Genomic DNA, 18,880 nt, shown 5'->3' with positions numbered 1-18,880 from the left:
AACAGGAGAGAGTTTTCAGAAGGTTTGGAGATCATCAGCTCCACAATAATCCCTCAGATAGTAACCAAGACTTCTGATGAAGAGGTTAACATGCAGTTAATAAACAGCTTTCACAGAGACTCACCCAAACTCTGAGACAATGTGATCGCTCTGACCACCACCAAGGTATTTAGTTAGTGAGGTCAGAGATCCCTTTGCATCTTTCCCTTATAAATAATCATAGCCCACTTCCCAAAAACTGACCCCCTTCACCCCTCCCCCCCCCCCTTTTTAGGCACTTCCTGCTTCACTGTGGCAGAGTACGCAGGACCTGATCTCATAAGTTGCCTCAGAACCCACAAAACCCAGTTATCCTCCATCCCCAGGGACTGCCTAAGGAGAAGGAAGATGGCACACCCTACAGGAGATTTGGACTTTAGACTTTAGAGATACAGCATGGAAATAGGCCCTTCGGCCCACCGAGTCCATGCCAACCAGCGATCCCTGCACACTAACTATCCTACCCAATGGAAACAATTTACTATTTTACCAAACCTAATTAACATACTAACCTGTACATCTTTGGAGTTTGGGAGGAAACCGGAGCTTCCCGGTGAAACCACACATGGTCACAGAGAGAATGCACGAAACTCTATACAGTCAGCACCCCACAGTTAGGATCGAACCCGGGTCTCTGGTGCTGTAAGACAGCAACTCTACCGCTGTGCCACTGTGTCACCCCTTTATGATAGTAAAAATAATCAACCACTTCAAGCCCTACGCCCTTCTGATCACATCTTCGGGATTTGGAATACAAGAATTGGAAATTGACTTCTATTTAAAATAATAACTACAACTTAGGGAAGCAAATATTTTACAGATGACATTGTTTGCAGCTTTCACAGAGATGAGCCCATCATCCTTCCCTCCTTCCATCGTTCCACCCCAATGAAACAATCATAAAGAAAGTCCATCAAAGACTCTACTTCTGAGAAGATTGAGGACATTTGGTACGTCAATGAATCCTCCCTTGAACCAGGTGTACGGGAGAGATCATTTTGACTGATTGCATCACATCCTCGTTCTGCAACAGGGAAGGTTTGTTTGGGTTCAAGTGTGGTTTTTTATAAGGGAAAGATGCAGAGAGATCCCTATTGATGCCCCAGGATGCAAAAGGGGATGAGTTGTCCATTCCAGATGATTGATGGCCCAGGTTTGGACTCACATTGTAAATCTACCTCTTCCTTAAGACAATTTTTACATTTGCCAAGCCAATTAACCTACATACCTGTACGTCTTTGGAGTGTGGGAGGAAACCAAGGATCTTGGAGAAAACCCAAGCAGGTCACGGGGGGAACATACAAACTCCGTACAGACAGTACTCGTAGTGGGAACCCGGATCTCCGGTGCTGCATTCGCTGTAAGGCATCAACTCTACCACTGCGCCACCATGCCGCACAATATCTGGCTGTATTTTTGACAGTCTTCCCAACAGTCGATAATCCAGCAATCTTCATGTCATCTGCAAATTTACTAACCAACCCATCTACATTTACTTCCAAGTCATTAATATATATCACAAACAGCAGTGGTCCCAGCGCAGTTACCTGCGGTTCTCCACTGGTCACAGACTTGCAGCCTGAATATTGTCTTTCCATCGCACCTTTGTCTTCTATCAGGAAGCCAATTCTGAATCCATACGACCAAGTCACTAATAATCCCGTGCACCTTAATTTTCTGGATCATCCTACCAAGGGGGACTTTATCAAAAATCCACGTAGTCAACATCCAACACCCTATCCTCATCAATCCCCTTCATCACCTACGCCAACATCTTGATCATTAGTAAGACACAACCTGTTGCATACAATGCTATGATGACTATCCCTAATTAACCCATTCTCTTTCAATGAGAGTAAATCCTATAAACCTCTCCAAAAGCTTCCCTACGACCGACATGAGTTTCACCAGCCTATAATTCCCTGGATTCTCCAATTCCCTTCTTAATCAAAGGAACAACGTTCCCTACTCTCCAGTCCTCCAGGACCTCACCTGTAGCTGGGGAAATTGCAAAGATCTTCGTCAAGGCCCCTGAAATCTGCTCTCTTGCCTCCCTCAATAATGGGATACACCCCTTCAAGCCTTGGGGGTTTATCCACCTTAATGGTCTTCAAGAGCCCCAACACCTCCTTCTTGATCTCAAACTGACCTTGCATATTAGGATTCTTCACAGTGTCCTCCATGTCCTTCTGCTTGGTGAATCCTGAAGCAAAGTTCTTTAGTACCTCGCCTACAACCCTAGACTCCAAACACAAATTCCCTCCTTTATCCTTTCTCCCTAGTTAGCCTCTTGTTTTTAATGTACGTCTAAAAAGCCATGGGATTTTCTTTAATCCAATTTACCAATGAAATTTCATATCCCCTATTGGGCCTGATAGACCACGTGTTCTTTCCGGCTTACTATATATTCCTCAAACGCCTTGTCAGAATTCATATTCCCAAACCTTACATTTTTCGTATTATCCACATTTATAACTTCTTTGGTCATCCAAGCTCCACTTACTTTGTCATCCATATCCCTCCTCTTGACTGGAACATGCCTGTCCTGAACTTTGGTTGATTGGCCTTTAAATGACTCACACATGTCAGATATGGACTTACTCAATAACAGCTGCTCCCAATGTACTCCTTAGCACCTGCCTAGTAATGCTGTAATCTCCCTTATCCCCATTTAGTACATTCCCACAAGGTCGATAATTATCCTTATTCGTAACTATCTTAGAACTTATGGAGTTGTAATCACTTTTTCCAAAATACTCTTCCATGGGGGCACCAGTCACATGGCCAGATGATAGACCAAAAATGCTGTAGTAACTCAGCAGGTCAGGCAGCATGTCTAGAGGAAAGGAATCAGCGACGATTTGAGTCGGAACCCTTCTTCAGACTGAAAGATAGAGAAGGCCAAACAAAACAGGGCCATCAGAGTGAGGCCACATGCAAATTGGAGGGACAGGGGCTGATATTTTGCTTGGGCAGCTTACAACCCAGCGGTATGAACATTGCTTTCTGTAATTTCAAGTAATTCCTGCGTTGTTCCCCTCCTTCTCTCCCCCCACCCACACCCTAGTCGTTCTACTAGTTCCCAGCATCCTTGTATCCCTGCTGTTAGCACATCTTCCCCAGCCAACAATGGGCCATTATGGATTCCACCCTTACTGAGATCATCTGTTGCGGCGCTGTTTGTTCTGGCCTTCTTTATCTTTCAGTCTGACAAAGGGTTCTGACCAGAAATGTCACCTATTCCTTTTCTCCAGAGATGCTGCCTGACCCGCTGAGTTGTTGCAGCATTATGTGTCTCTCCTCGGTATACATCAGCATCTGCAGTTTGTTCCCACACAGTCACCTTGGCCAGGCTTGTTTACCAGTGGAAGGTCCAGAATGGCCCTTCCTCTGTTTTTGTCAATAAATATTGAGGTTAAATTCCTGAAACCACTTGACCCCGATTAACGCAGTGATCAATGAATTTGAATGCTCATAAACAGGCACTTGTTGCTCTGCTCTGCACCAGCATATTCCCAGAATCAATCTCTAGCCTGTGCTCTTGGCTGATCACCATCGCTGATTAGGCAGTGCAATTCATTATCTTGCTCGCCCCTGATGTCCACGCTCAATGTTTATGAATTAAGCTTGCCTATTTCAACCTTCTCAAGGTATCTGTCAATCAGAAAGAATGGGTGCCGGTGTGGATTTCCTCAAATTTTGTGCCGGAGAATTCTAGAAAGCACTGGACGAAAGTATATAAAATTATGGGAGGCATAGATAAGGCAGACAGTCAGAACCTTTTTCCCAGGGTAAAAATGTCATATGGCTCTATGGCTATTGTTCCTTGGCTGTATGGATCTATGGCTCAAATCCATGGTTCTTTGGCTCAAAGGCTATATGAGTTCATGCGCTAAGGCCCTATGACAATGGTGCCATGACTATGGCTCTACAGCTCCATGGCTCTATCACTCTATGAATTTGGTCCTATGACTGCGACCATGGATCTATGACTATGGCAATTGCTCTATGAGTCGATGACTCAATTGCTCTTTGTCAAAGGCTCTTTGACTCTATAGCTCTGTGGTGCAATACAGGCTGTAGCAGTCCATTTCACTAACATGCCATCTTCCGCCAGCAAACTGTGGTATCGACTGCTCTTTCAAGCACTTCCTCTTCCCATGTCCTCTACCACCAAATGGAATGGGTCAGCAGATGTTTGGAGTGTCCCCAACACTAAGTTCCCCACCAGACAACCCTTTGAAATGCATCACTGTTCCTCCATCAAGCCAGGGACAAATCTGGAAACTCCCTCCCGAAAACACCCAGTGAGTGCCTTCACCAGATGAACCCGAGCAAAGAGGAAGAAAGAATTTCAACTTCGTTTACTGAGCTTCGAAAGCACTTTTCAGCTGATGAAGTACTTCGGATGTGCAGTTTCCATTAGAATGGATAAAATGTAATATTCTCGAGGGCAGCTCGCCATCACCTTCTCAAGGACAATTAAGGTTGGAGAGTAATGTCCAACAATGCCCAAATCTCATGAAAGAATAAATGAACGGAGGAGATTAATCTGTTAGACGATGCACTATAAATAGTTTTGCTCTTGTAGTGACTCTGGCACACTGTCTGTCTGTCTGTGCTGCAGTCGTGACAACACGCTCTCTTCCAAAGGACTTATTCCGTGCCCTGGAAAATAGTGAATTCACCACTAATTATTCTCATCTCCATTGCAGTGAAAAAACAAAGATGATTTCATCCCATTAAATCTCACTCATTAATGTCTTCTATTTCTGACACCCGTCTCGGTGAGAGATTTACAGTGTGTACTGTAGTGACCGAGCACTTCTTCCTAGTGACTCCTGCACACTCTGTATAAACGCAGTCCTCAATCAGTCTGACACACCATGTAATATAAAAATAGTGACAGTTCCCTCTCATTTATCTATCTTAATCCGCATCCTTTAAATAGTAAAATAGTATTACGAAGAGTGTGACTCATATTGAAAACATAAAGAGTGATAATTCTCAGCAATGACAGCTCTCTCCCTGAGTCTGAGATCTTGGTCTCGTTTCAACGTCCCAGTGGCACACTCACAAAATGACCAAGTTTTATTCTGTGGAGGAAGGATGTTGGTTTACACCAACGATAGACACAAAATGTTGGAGTAACTCAGCGGGTCTTGACTCGAACTGTCACCTATTCCTTTTCTCCAGAGATGCTGCCTGACCCGCTGAGTTACTCCAATATTTTTAGTATATCAAGTTTCACTCTGTGTTAGGGCTAGAACGATTGAGGCTGCCCTGTTTTTTTGTTGTAATATTACATATTTATTGAATTATTTTATGCAATTAAATATCGTACAGTTTCCTTAAATTGAAAGTGCTTGCAAATCCAATAAGGTTATTTGACCGCAATAGACCACAAGACTAAAGATGAGTTTTGTATGAGTCACCTAAAATTTAACCTTGGACTCCTGTAAATCTTCCATCAGATGCACAAACCTGACTTACAACTCTGGTCCACTTGGTCACTCGCTCATCTCATTACATTGCATTAGGATATTTTACATTCCCAAGCAGTGATAGAAATTCCTTCATTAATGTGGACAGACCATCATTTACAGTAGCTGTTTCAGAATCTAATCAAGTCTTTGCTCACTTCAAAGCAGGACAGAGCAGGATGTAAAATGGAATCTAAAGGAGGGACTCAGATAGTTAAAATTAACTCTAACGGATACACAGAATTTGGTTTATACAAGGAATCAGCTGACTCACGTCAAGAGTTATTGATACCCAGGTCTGGATAAGCAGTTGTTAGAGCTGCTGCCTCACAGCTCCTGAGTCCTGACCTCAGGTGTTGTCGTCTGTGTGGAGTTTGCATGTTCTCCCTGTGATCACCTCGGTTTCCTCCCAAGTCCCAAAGACCTGCAAGTTTGTAGAGTAGTTGTCCTCATATTCTATGTCGCTCTTCTAGGGAGATGCTAACTGCATTTCGTTGTCTCTGTACTGTACACTGCACAATGACAATAAAAGTTGAATCTGAATCTGAATCTGATCTGTAAATTGTCCTGAGTGTGCAGGGAGTGAATGAGAAAGTGGGAGAACATAGAGCTAGTGTGAAAAGGTGATCGGTGGTGGATGTGGGACTCAGTGGGCTGAAGGGACTGTTTCCAGGCTGTATCTTTCAATCAATCAATAACAGTCTGGATCTATTGACTGAAATCGAATTGAAGAGTGTGGATGGTTTATGTTTGGACTAGAGGATATCTAATTATGGTTTGGAATTTAACGGAGAGGTTCAAGTGGAAAACATGTAGAAAGCAGAGTGAATTACAGCTTGATATCTGATTTGAGTTAGGTTGAATTACATATAGAATAATAAATGCTGGGGATTGAGTTACACAGTGAGTGATTTGGTTGCATTAAATATAGAATAAAGGAATGTCAAGAGTAGGCTAAATGTGAAGCTCTGATGGTTGAAATATAGCAGGTGAGTAATGGGGGCTCATGAGTAGGTTATCAGTTGGAATCCAACTAGACAGTTTAGGTGGATTATCAAGCTCGGTCCATCACAGGTACTGACCTCCCCACCATCAAAGGGATCTATAGGAGATGCTGCCTCATGAAGGCAGCTGGCATTATTAAAGACCCATACCACCCTGGCCATGCTCTCATTTCAGTCCTCCCATCAGGAGAGTGTACGGGAGCCTGAAAACAGTGACCACCAGGTTCAAGAATAGCTCCTTCCCAACAAACATTAGTTTACCTGCACTCCAACGGGACACACGGTGCTGGAGCAATTCAGATTCAGATTCAGATTCAGATTCAATCTTTATTGTCACTGTGCAGTGTACAGTACAGAGACAACGAAATGCAGTTAGCATCTCACCCAGAGGAGCGAACGTAGAATAATGAGCAGTAAAAATATATATGTACAAACAGTAGCAGTAGTGCAATTTTTCTGGGGGAAGGATTGTCGGGGGGGGGGGGGGTGTAAACAGTCTGTGGCTGGGGTGAGAGCAGTCCTTGACGATGCTGCGCGCCCTTCGCAGACATCGCTTGCTTTGGACAGACTCAATGGAGGGGAGTGAGGAACCGGTGATGCGTTGGACAGTTTTCCGGTCGGAGTGCTTTCTGGTCGGAGACAGAGCAGTTGCCATACCATACTGTGATACAGTTGGAAAGGATGCTCTCGATGGTGCAGGGACCTTCTTTAGTCTCCTCAGGAAGAAGAGACGCTGGTGAGCCTTCTTGACCAGTGTTGAGGTATTATGGGTTCAAGACAGGTCATCAGAGATGTTGACCCCCAGAAACCTGAAACTCAGCAAGATAGATGATGTTACAGGTCGGCGTCCTTCTTCAGACTGATGGTAGGGGGTGATGAGAAAGCTGAAACAGAGGAGAGGCAGGATAATGGGGGGGGGGGGGGGGGGGGGGGGGGGGGGGGGGGGGGGGGGGGGGCATGATAGGTATATGTAAAAAGGAACTACAAATGCTGGTTTAAGCCGAAGATGGAGTAACAAAACAATGGAGTAACTCAGCGGGTCAGACAATGCCTCTGGAGAAAAGGAATAGGTGATGTTTCGGGTCATGGATTTTCTTTATATGGTTGGAACACAGGCCAGAGATAAAAGTAGGAGGGGTGCGGCAGGATTAAAGAGTGGCGAATTGCCACTCGCTGCCTAGAGGGAGGAAAGTGTCAGGGGACCGGGAGGGGGTAGGGGTGACAGATACTGGAGAGGTGTAATGGTGAAAGGGACTCCAGACACAACAGCCCCGAAGCCCAACTTAAAACATTTAAGAAGGAACTGCAGTTGCTGGAAAATCGAAGGTGGACAAAAATGCTGGAGAAACTCAGCGGGTGAGGCAGCATTATGGAGCGAAGGAAATAGGCAACGTTTCGGGACGTTCCAGCATTTTTGTCTACCCCCAACTTAAAACACGCGTTTTTGTGTCTCTAACAGACGCGAATTGATTTTAGAAGAGGTTTTAAAAGAAGTCACACATTGATCAAATTTTTTTAAAAAGTCGAAGGAAAGCGCTGATACTACATTTGCCGCCACCTCCAGACACCTCTCCTACCGCGGGGGAACAGTTCCATCTCACCGTCTCTCTCCACTAACACTGCACCCCAGGCCGAGTGGCGGACAGCGGACAGGTGGGACTCGCTCAGTGTAACCGGGGTGGGAGTAGTGGAGGGTGTGTGTGGGGGAGAACAGCAGCTGAACCGTGGTCCTGGGACTCGGGTACAGAGTAACATCACACACTGAAACTCCAGACAAGAACTGCACACGAAGCAAATCTGAAATACAACAGTGAATGTGGTAGACTCAATAGACAATAGACAGTAGGTGCAGGAGTAGCCATTTCGATCCTTCGAGCCAGCACCGCCATTCAATGTGGTCATGGCTGATCATCCTCAACCAGTACCCGTTTCTGCCTTCTCCCCATATCCCCTGACTCCGCTATCTTTAAGAGGCCTCTCTATCTAGCTCTCTCTTGATAGTATCCAGAGAATCGGCCTCTGAGGCAGGGAATTCCACAGACTCACCACTCTCTGTGTGAAAAAGTGTTTCCTCATCTCCGTTCTAAATGGCTTACTCCTTATTCTTAAACCGTGGACCCCTGGTTCTGGACTCCCCCAACATCGGGAACGTGTTTCCTGCCTCTAGCGTGTCCCAGCTGGTCGGGCAGCACCCTGAGGAGAGAGAATAGACCGGCCAGAGGGGACAGAGTCACGCAGACGTCGCAATTGTGGCAACGGGTAAAACAGGCAAAGGGCAAACACACGAAGTGCTGGAGGATCTCAGCGGGTCAGGCAGCGTCTGTGGAGGGAATGGAAAGACGACGTTTCAAGTCGGGGCCTTTCTTCAGACTGAAATCAGACAGAAAAAACTGAAACTGAAACGTCGCCTAGGCCCGCTACGTTCTTGCAGCACTGTGTTTTGGACAACATGCCGGCTGCTGCAGTTCCTCGGGTAGACAAAGTGCTGGAGTAACTCAGCGGGTCAGGCAGCATCTCCGGAGAAAAAGATTGGGTGACGTTTCGGGATCGGGACCCTTCTTCAGACTGAAGGTAACGGTGGGGGACGAGGTAGAGAGGTGGAGGCGAGAAAGACAGTTCTTCACCCCCTCGCCCCCACTCCTCCACCACCCGACCCATCCTGAAGACTGGTCCCGACCCGAAACGTCACATTTTCTCCAGAGATGCTGCCTGACCCGCTGAGTTACTCCAGCACTTTGTGTATTTCTTTGGCATAAACCATCATTTGCAGATCTTTATTTCTGCAGTTAATTGTGTCTCAGTTTCTCTCTTTTACAGTTCTGCCTTGCTCGTAGACTTGAAACCTCAATAGTTCTTACAAGCTGCCTGGCCTGCTGCTAGTTCCAACTCGGCACTTTCTGTTTTTTAAACATACTCACCTGAAAATAGGTAACATCCAAGAGTTTAACGGAGAGAGAGAGAGGGGAGGGAGGGGGGGGGGGAGGGGGGGGGGGGGGGGGGGGGGGGGGAGGGGGGTTGTGAATTCGTGAACAGCTTATGTCAGCCCAAGTCTAAGCATAAGTTGTGATAGAGGCAGTGCAGCGTAGGTTCACGAGATTGATCCCTGGGATGGCGGGACTGTCATATGAGGAAAGATTGAAAAGACTAGGCTTGTATTCACTGGAGTTTAGACGGATGAGGGGATATCTTATAGAAACATATAAAACTATAAAAGGACTGGACAAGCTAGATGCAGGAAAAAATGTTCCCAATGTTGGGCGAGTCCAGAACCAGGGGCCAAGGTCTTAGAATAAAGGGAAGGCCATTTAAGACTGAGGTGAGAAAAAAACGTTTTCACCCAGAGAGTTGTGAATTTGTGGAATTCCCTACCACAGAGGGCAGTGGAGGCCAAATCACTGGATGGATATAAGAGAGAGTTAGATAGAGCTCTAGGGGCTGGTGGAATCAAGGGATATGAGGAGAAGGCAGGCACGGGTTATTGATTGGGGACGATCAGCCATGATCACAATGAATGGCGGTGCTGGCTCGAATGGCGGTGCTGGCCCCGAATGGCCTCCTCCTGCACTTATTTTCTATGTTTCTATGTTTCTAAGTTGCAGCGGTCACGTTGTGCGTGCAGGCTCAGAGTTCCACTACACACCCTTTCTCCACCCGGGTGTGAGCCGGGCCGGGCAGGTCACTGCCTTCTCGGGGGCTGTTCGGGGCAGGCAATAAATGGTGGTCTTGACAGACCCCCCCCCCCCCCCTCCTTCTTCCCTTTGAATAAATACCCCCCCCCCCCCCTGTTCAAATACGCAGACTGAAATCTGCCCGGAGGTGTGGATATTTGGAGAGGGTGCAGATGAGGTTATGAGAATGTGACCTGAATCAGAGGGTATTAGCTAGAAGTAGAGACTGGGCAAATGTGGATTGTTTTCTCTGGAGCGTCGGAGGCTGCGGGGAGACTTGATAGATGTATTTAGAATTATGAGGGCCATAGATAGATGGTGTAGATAGTCAGGGTGGAGATGTCAAAGACTAGAGGGCATTACTATAAGGTGAGAGGGGCAACGTTTAAAGAAGATTGCGGGGCAAGTTTTTTTTTCACACAGTGGGTGCCCGGAACGCGCTGCCAGGGGTGGTGGTGGAGGCAGATATGATAATAGTGTTGAAGAGGCATTTAGACAGGCACATGGGTATGCGGGGAATGGATCATGTGCAGGCAGCGGAGATTAGTTGAGTTTAGCATCATGTTCTATTTACTAACTTCACCCCATCAACTTCGTGGAGAGCGGGACCGACCCGTCCCAGCCGGCATGCTCCCCCCCCCTCTGGCGCTCGGAGCCGTGCCAGCTGCGCTGCCGAGCGGCCGTCACATCTGGGCGGCGAGGGGGCGGGTCGCTGGCGAGAGCCGGGTTGTGTGGGGCGGAGATGGCAGCAGCCGCGCGTCTGGACGGAGGCTGGAGGTAGCGGATCCCGGCGCCTGATCCACAGCTCCCTGCACTCTCTACAAACTCGGCGGCATGTCCCGTTAAACTCTCTCCCCGACCCCAGCACTCCACGGCACACTCCGCAGCCCCCTCTCTCTTCCCCTTCCCTCTCACCCAGGCTCCGTCCGGCGCTGTGTGTCCCGCCGCTTCCCCTCTCCCCGGGCTGGGAGACATGCCCCGGAACCACGCGGATAACGGTGGCATGCCGGACGAGAAACGGGTGGAGTTCGTGGGACTGACAGCGGTGGAGAGCAGTCTCCCCCAGAGCCGGGAAGGGTCGCTGGGCAGCCCCGCCGAGCGCCTCCACGGTAGCCGGCTCCGGTTAGCGGGGACACCCGGGGACGGCGAGAGGCTGGGACTGGCAGCGGCGCCCGGGGATGGGGCGCACAGTGCCCGCTTCGGGCTGCTCGGCAGACCACTGCCCCTCAAACACGGCACCAAGCGGAATGCTCGCTACAGGAAGCTGCAGAATTGTCTGTACAATGTGTTGGAGAGACCCCGCGGATGGGCGTTCATTTATCACGCCTTTATGTAAGTACTCGGGGCACTGAGACAAATACAACACACTGTCTATGGAACATATTTCCAATTGATTGCAATCTTGTTTTGCTATACTTTGGGAAGTGGGTTTTCATTCCATGTATGTTGCAAACTGTGCTGGTATTGTGTAAAGTTGCAGTGTTTATACGAGTGCAGCGTGACGAGATGTTTACAAGACTGTTGTATTATTCGATGTACAGTATAACGTGTATAAACCGTGCCGGCGTTGCAAAAAAAAATGTTTACCCCTCTTGCTGTTATTTCGCCCAGTGCATCTAAATGATCACAAATGTGAATTACAGATTGTGTAGGAAGGAACTGCAGGTGCTGGTTTACACCGAAGATAGACACACATTGCTGGAGTAACTCAGCGGGACGGGCAGCATCTCTGGAGAGAAGGAATGGGTGACGTATCGGGTGGAGACTCTTCTTCAGACTAAGAGTCGGGGGAGAGGGGAGACACAGAGATAAGGAAATCTAAGGTGTGAAAACGAGCCATCAAATGGGATGTAGTTCAAGGAAAATGTAGAATAGATCGAGAAGGTTAACGATCAAATGTAATCGGGACAGTCAGACTGGTGAGAGAACGGGGGAGGGGGAGGGGTGGAGAGAGAGGGAAAGCAAGGGTTTGTTTGTTTAGATGATTATTGAAGCATTTTAAGTGCGCTTGTAAAGAGTGACATTGTAGGTCGCGGGGGCAATGCGGTCGAGGGCGGCAGCCTGTGCGATGTGGAGTACCGGGGCTTGTTGTAAACTTGTCCATGTTCACCGGCAACGAGAGGGACTTCACTCGGGACACGTCGCCGTCTGAAGCCTTCCGCATCACACACGAGTTTCAAACTCGGAAGTTTAATGAGCAACTTTTGCCTGTGTTTATAAGTAAAGGTCCCAAGACATTTAGAAGAGTGTTTCAAGTATTTCACACATTCACGTGTGATAATTCAGACGCTTGAATTCCCTCGTTGTAACTGTGCTGGGGGATAAATCCAGCATCTCACTATTCTGTTTGCAAGCTGGACGATGTAATTTGTGTCACATTAGTGCTCAGCTGTTGGGAACTACTCCAGTGTCCCGCCCGCTGAGTTCAACAGGCTCAGGGACGCCGTCATATCCCCAGCGCTATCTCCTCTACCCGCGTGTGATGGTAGCGAGGCGAAGCGTCGGCCAAACATGGTATTGACACGCGGAGTTTGGCCGCCAAGGTAGTGCCAGGGCCGGGCAAGCCCAGGTGTAAATGGAGGAAATGTCCACGGGCTTTGTGAATTCGCGCACAGACCGGTCTCCATTGATGTTCAAGAAGGAACTGCAGATGCTGGAGAATCGAAGGTAGACAAAATAGCTGGAGAAACTCAGCGGGTGGAGCGAAGGAAATAGGCAACGTTTCAGGCCGAAACCCTTCTTCAGACTTTCTCCAGCTGAGTTTCTTCAGCAATGTTGTCTACCTCCGGTCTCCATTGAGACAGGCAGCGGTTGTGCGGCGCTCGTTGACTTGGTACAGAACCGGGCAGAGTCCACACGGTCTGGTTCATTGCACCCACGTGCGCTCACTATCCCGTGTCAGGGTCGGCATTTCACCAATGCGCCGGCACCGGGCATTCCGCACCAGACACCAAACACAAAGGGACACCGAAGGCAGGTCCCGACCCGAAGCGTCACCCCTCCTTTTCCTCCACAGATGCTGCTTGACTCGCTGGGTTATTCCAGCACTCTGTATCTACAAACGGACACAAATGTGCTGGAGAAACTCAGCAAATCAGGCAGCATCTCTGGAAAACATGGATATGTGACGTTTTGGGTGGAAACCCTTCAGACTGATTTATTGGGGGGGGGGGGAGATAAATCTGGAAGAGGGGAGAGGAATGACAAAGCATAGCGGGGCGGGGGGGGGGGGGGGGTTGATAGGCGTTGATAGGCAGATGGCTATCAAAGCATAGCGTTGATAGGCAGATGGCTATAGATGCTACCTGACCTGCTGAGTTACTCCAGTACGTCGTGTCATTTTGTGCACTAACCAGCATCTGTAGTTTCGTGTTTCGAGAAGTGTCAAAAAAAGTTGCCGGAGGAACTCAGCGGGTCGGCCAGCACCTGTGGAGGCCGGAGCGGCGATCGTGCGGCTCGACCAGAAACGTTATACGTCCACGGATACTCCCCGACCCGCTGAGTTCCTCCACCAGTCTTTTATCCATTACAGCCAGTGAATGCTCTCTGAATGTAGATGAGACTGGATCTCTCGCTGCCCCGTTCTAGTGGCCTGGTGATCTCTGAGCTTCACCTGCCGCCCTCTGGGACTAGTTCACTGGCTTGGTGCTGTGGCGCCGACCGGAGTAAAGCAGAGGGGAAGTTGGAGATGGGTATCATTTACAGTTGAGTTGAGTTGAGTTAATAGTCACCTTGTACCGAAGCTTTTGTTGCGTGCTAACCAGTCCGCGGGACTGTACTCACTCTATACTCATGACTGTGCAGCCGGTCATAGTGCGAACTCCATCATCAAGTTCGCTGATGACACCACTGTTGTGAGACATATCACTGATGGAGATGAGTCAGAGTATAGAAGTGAGATCGACCGATTGACCAAATGGTGCCAGCACAATAACCTGGCTCTCAACACTAGCAAAACCAATGAACTGATTGTGGACTTTGGTAGGGGTAGGATGGGGACCCACAGTCCCGTTTATATCAACGGGTCGATGGTGGAGAGGGTCAAGAGCTTCAAATTCCTGGGCGTGCACATCTCTGAAGATCTCTCCTGGTCCGAGAACATTGATGCAATTATAAAGAAAGCTCATCAGCGTCTCTACTTCCTGAGAAGATTATGGAGAGTCGGTATGTCAAGGAGGAATCTTTCGAACTTCTACAGGTGCACAGTAGTTAGCATATTGACCGGTTACATCGTGGCTTGGTTTGGCAACTTGAGCGCCCAGGAGCTGAAAAGGCTGCAAAAAGTTGTAAACACTGCCCAGTCCATCATCGGCTCTGACCTCCCTACCATCGAGGGGATCTATCGCAGTCGCTGCCTCAAAAAGCTGCCAGCATCATCAAGGATCCACAACATCCTGGCCACACACTCATCTCCCCACTGCCTTCAGGTAGAAGGTACAGGAGCCTGAAATCTGCAACATCCAGGTTCAGGAATAGCTACTTCCCCACAGCCATCAGGCTATTAAACTCAACTCAAACAAAACTCTGAACATTAATAGCCTATTGCACTTTATCTTTATCTGCTTATTTATGTGTGTTTATATATATTCAATAGTATATGGTCACACTGATCTGTTCTGTATTTATTTATGCCTTCTATATTCAGTTGTGCTGAAGCAAAGCAAGAATTTCATTGTCCCATCTGGGACACATGACAATAAACTCTCTTGAATCTTGAGCCAACCACAGTGTACAGATACATGAACAATAAAGGGAATAACGTGGTTGGTCTTCATCACCTGAACACGGATGGTCTTCAGGGGTTATGGATGCTGGGGCAGGAGGGGATTATCAGGCATGACCTCTGGCCTGAAGGGCAGGATTATCTCCAGCTGACTCAATCAGTTAACCTGCCCCATACCCGCTCTCCCACCCAGTCACCGCCCAGTCCCCATTCCAGCCTCGCCGCAAGACCCACCCGTGGTTCTCAGCCATGTCCAGATTCCGAGCTCCCCGCTCCACCCTCCCCCTGGTTTATCAACGGCCTTTGGGCAGTTGTCACGTTGTAGAGGACAGAATGAGCCAGGAATCTTTCAAAGACACGGGGGTGGGGCGGAGGGCTGTACTCACCGTGAAGCCAGTACCCGGGCTGGGCGAGGGAGCAGTGGTGTGTGTGTGTGTCTGTGTGTGTGGTTGTGTGACTGGGTGGTGGAGTTGCAGGCACGGGAGGTTATTAATGGGGAGTTAGGGTGTGGGGGTAATTGCTGATATGGGACTTTGGCAGGAGGAGTAGGGGATGTGGTGAGTTGATGATGTGAGGGAAGTGGGATTGAGATGTGGGCTATGTGGGAGTGAAGGGTGGGGAGATACAGTCAGAGGGCTGTGAATCTGTGGAATTCATTGCCACAGATGGATGTAGAGGCCAAGTCAATGGATATTTTTAAGGCGGGGATTGATAGATTCTTGATTAGTACTGGAGTCATTGGGAGAAGGCAGGAGAATGGGGCTGAGAGGGAGAGATGGATCAACCATGATTGAATGGCGGAGTAGACTTGATGGGCCGAATAGCCTAATCGTGCACCCATAATTGATGAATATATGAATCTATGAGATACAGTGAGAGGGGAATGGGAGTGGGGTGGTTTACTGGTGGGGCTGTGTCGGTGGGCGGGCAGAATCCAAGACCTTTTCTGGAACAGATGCGAAGAGGTGAGGTTGTTCTGATGGCGAGGTTCGGGGGCGAGGATGGATGTGTGGGGAGTGTTGAATGGGAAGAGGCGGGTGGCAGAGAGTGTCTCTGGGTTTGGGGAAAGGAGTGTGGGGATAGGGATTAGGAGCTGCTGAGTGTGGATCTACCACACCTCAGGGTTAGAGTTACATGTTCAGTGATTGGGGGGGGGGGGGGAGGAGGGTGTTGGAGTCATGGTAAGAATGCCCCCCACCCCCATGTCATGCCCCCCGCTGCTCAGGCTTAGAGCCACCGGGGTTGCTGACTGTCTCCACGACTTGCTACCTCTTTACAGGATTAGAGAAAATGTGTAATACTGGGGATAACATGTGGCCCATTCTGCTCGTACTGTTTGAGAATGGACATGGAGGGGTATGGATCTTGTGCAGACAGAGTGGATTAGTTTATCTTGGCATCGTGGTAGGTACGGACATTGTGGGCCAAAGGGCCTGCACCTGTTCTATCCTGTTCTAAACAACTCATCAGCTCTCAAACCCCCCCCCCCCAGCGCTGGAACTGTGGGCCCGCAGCTCACGGCTCAGGGCGACCATATCCCAGCTGTGGCGAAGAGGTAGCTAGCTGTCAGCCCCAGGGTGGGACCGAGGTCCAGACCCCACCACATTCCCACTCCCAAACGGGCTTTGCTTCATCCGTCCGCTCATCTTCCAACAGACTCATTACATCTTCGCTCTCTGGGTTGTGACCCTCTGTTGAGGGGAATAGACACACAAGAGAAACAGTCCCATTCATCTCCAGGAGGACATCTCAGCTCGTCACACATTTATCAGCTTAGTTTACATGGTAGCGAGGTACAGTGAAAAGTTTTTTGTTGCATGTTATCCAGTCAGTAGAAAGACTATACATGATTACAATCAAGCCGTCCACAGTGTACAAACACCTGATAAAGGGAATGTAGTGCAAGGTAAATTCCAGTAAAGGTTTCAACCATCCCCACTTCTCTACTTCAGCGCCTTTCCTCACTGCTCACAACTGGGCCAGTAGTTTTTCCGATGTATCCCGGCTGGCGAGCTGGGAGCTGCTCCGTTAGATCTCGGCACGGTTGCTGATACAAATATTGGTCCAGAGTGAAGTCGTGAATTGAAGCTTGGTGTGGAGCCGGATGTGGAAGTGGACACACAAGAGACTGCAGATACCAGAATCTGCACCAACATACAAACTGCCTGGAGAAGAACTCAGTGGGCCGAGCAGCATCTGTGAAGGTAAAGTGATGATCAACGTTTCGGGTCGAGACCAAGCATCAAGACCATCTCTCTGCCTTCACAGATGCTGCTCGACTCGCTGAGTTCCCCAAGCAGTTTGTGTTTGGCTGCAGGAGATGGCAGGTGTGTCAATGGAGGGGGATGAAGCAGGCGATTGGGAATCCCTGTGCACGGCTCCCAGCGGGCAAGGAGAAGGGGAACAAGACCAGTCTTTTGCAGGGACTCGGCTGTTGGTTTGGGTTGGAGGTTTGGGACCCTGGTGGTGTGGGGCTGTATTGACCCTGGGTCTGAGTTCATGGTCTTCTGCTGGCTTCTGGGGAGTCTTGGCACTGGGAGGGGGTAGTGTTGGAACACTGAGCTGTGGGTATGGGTGGGGGTGGTGGCAGGTGCCTGTGAATGGTGGTGGCTGGTCCCTGGCACTATATATTGGGCAGGTTCTCAGGGAGTTGCCCTGTGTACAGCAGCCTCCAATCTCCCACCCAGTCTAACTCTGTTCCAGCTCCAATTGTTACATGGTCTTGCAGCACGGAAACAGGCCCTTCAGCCCAACGTGTCTATGTTGACCATGTGCCTATGCTGGACCTAATCGATTCAGTCCCATTTGCCTGCTCCTTCCTAACCTTTCATATCCACGTACCTGTACAAATGTTTTTTACATGTTGTAATTATACCCTCCTCTAACGCTACTTCTGGCAGTTGGTTCCGTGTATGCATCACCCTCTGTGTGGGGAAAAAAGTCCCTTTTAAACCTTTCCCCTCTCGCCTCAATATATCCTCTAGTTTTAGATTCCCCTACCCCGGGGACAAGATTGTGGCTACTTGCATTATCTCTGCCTCTCATCATTTTATAAGGCTTTTCAATGAGGAAGTCACAGCCATTGTCACTGTCCACACCTTGCCTTCGCAGTCTCCCGAGCAAGCGGAGAGAACTCGCATCGCCTCGCCACCAGATAGCCCTCTTCCATGACCCTCACTCCTCCTGCTCACCTTTCCTGCAGCCATCTCTTGTCACCCCGGCCTATCTCTCACCATCTGCACCCTTTTGCCTTTCTCACTTCTCACCTCTCGCCTTGGTTATTATTTCCACCCATCTCAACTCCACCCAACTACTCTGCCAACTCCCCCCCCCCCACCTGTATTCACCTATCACTATTCTGTCCCACCCCTTCCCTCTCCTCTCTTTTCCAGCTTTCTCCCCCCCTACTACAATCAGTGTGAAGGGGACCGAGCCACAATGTTGCCTGTCCATGTCCTCCACAAGCTGAGTTCCTCCAGCACGTTGAGTTTTGCTCAAGGTTCCAGCATCAGCAGTTTCTTGTGTCTCTATCTTTTCATCAGAACTCGACTGGAAACTTACAGACCAATGAAAGAGTTTTGAAACACAAAGGTCCCAGATTCATAGTTCATGGATTCCATCAGAATCAGAATCAGCAGAATTAGTATAATTGGAATCAGCAGAATGAGAAGCAGCAAAATGGGAATCAGCAAAATTAGAATCAGCAGAATCGGATTCAGCTGAATTAGTATAATGAGAATCAGCAGAATCAGAACCAGCCGAATTAGTGTAAACAGAATCAGCAGAATCGGAATCAGCAGAATCGGAATCTGCAGATTAGGAATCGGCAGAATCGGAATCAGCTGAATTAGTATAATCAGAATCAGAAGAATCAGAATCAGCTGAATTAGTATAATCAGAATCAGCAGAATCGGAATCAGCAGAATCGGAATCAGCAGAATCGGAATCAGAAGATTGGGAATC

The 18,880-nt window shown here is 48.6% G+C and overlaps 1 protein-coding gene across 1 annotated transcript in view; it reads left to right on the top strand.

Moving 5' to 3' along the window:
- Positions 1–11,087: 11,087 nt before the first annotated feature.
- kcnq4 (potassium voltage-gated channel subfamily Q member 4) overlaps positions 11,088–18,880 on the top strand; it is a 239,357-nt gene continuing 231,564 nt past the window's right edge. Inside the window, exon 1 of the mRNA XM_033045532.1 lies at positions 11,088–11,526. Coding sequence (XP_032901423.1) covers positions 11,168–11,526 — 359 coding nt within the window. The 5' untranslated portion in view covers positions 11,088–11,167. The remainder of the gene's footprint in view (positions 11,527–18,880) is intronic.

This window comes from Amblyraja radiata, chromosome 27 (genome assembly GCF_010909765.2).
Source record: "Amblyraja radiata isolate CabotCenter1 chromosome 27, sAmbRad1.1.pri, whole genome shotgun sequence".
Classification (NCBI taxonomy): Eukaryota; Metazoa; Chordata; class Chondrichthyes; order Rajiformes; family Rajidae; genus Amblyraja; species Amblyraja radiata.
The sequence above is the reverse complement of the archived record's forward strand: the minus strand, read 5'-3'. Positions and strand labels throughout refer to the sequence as shown.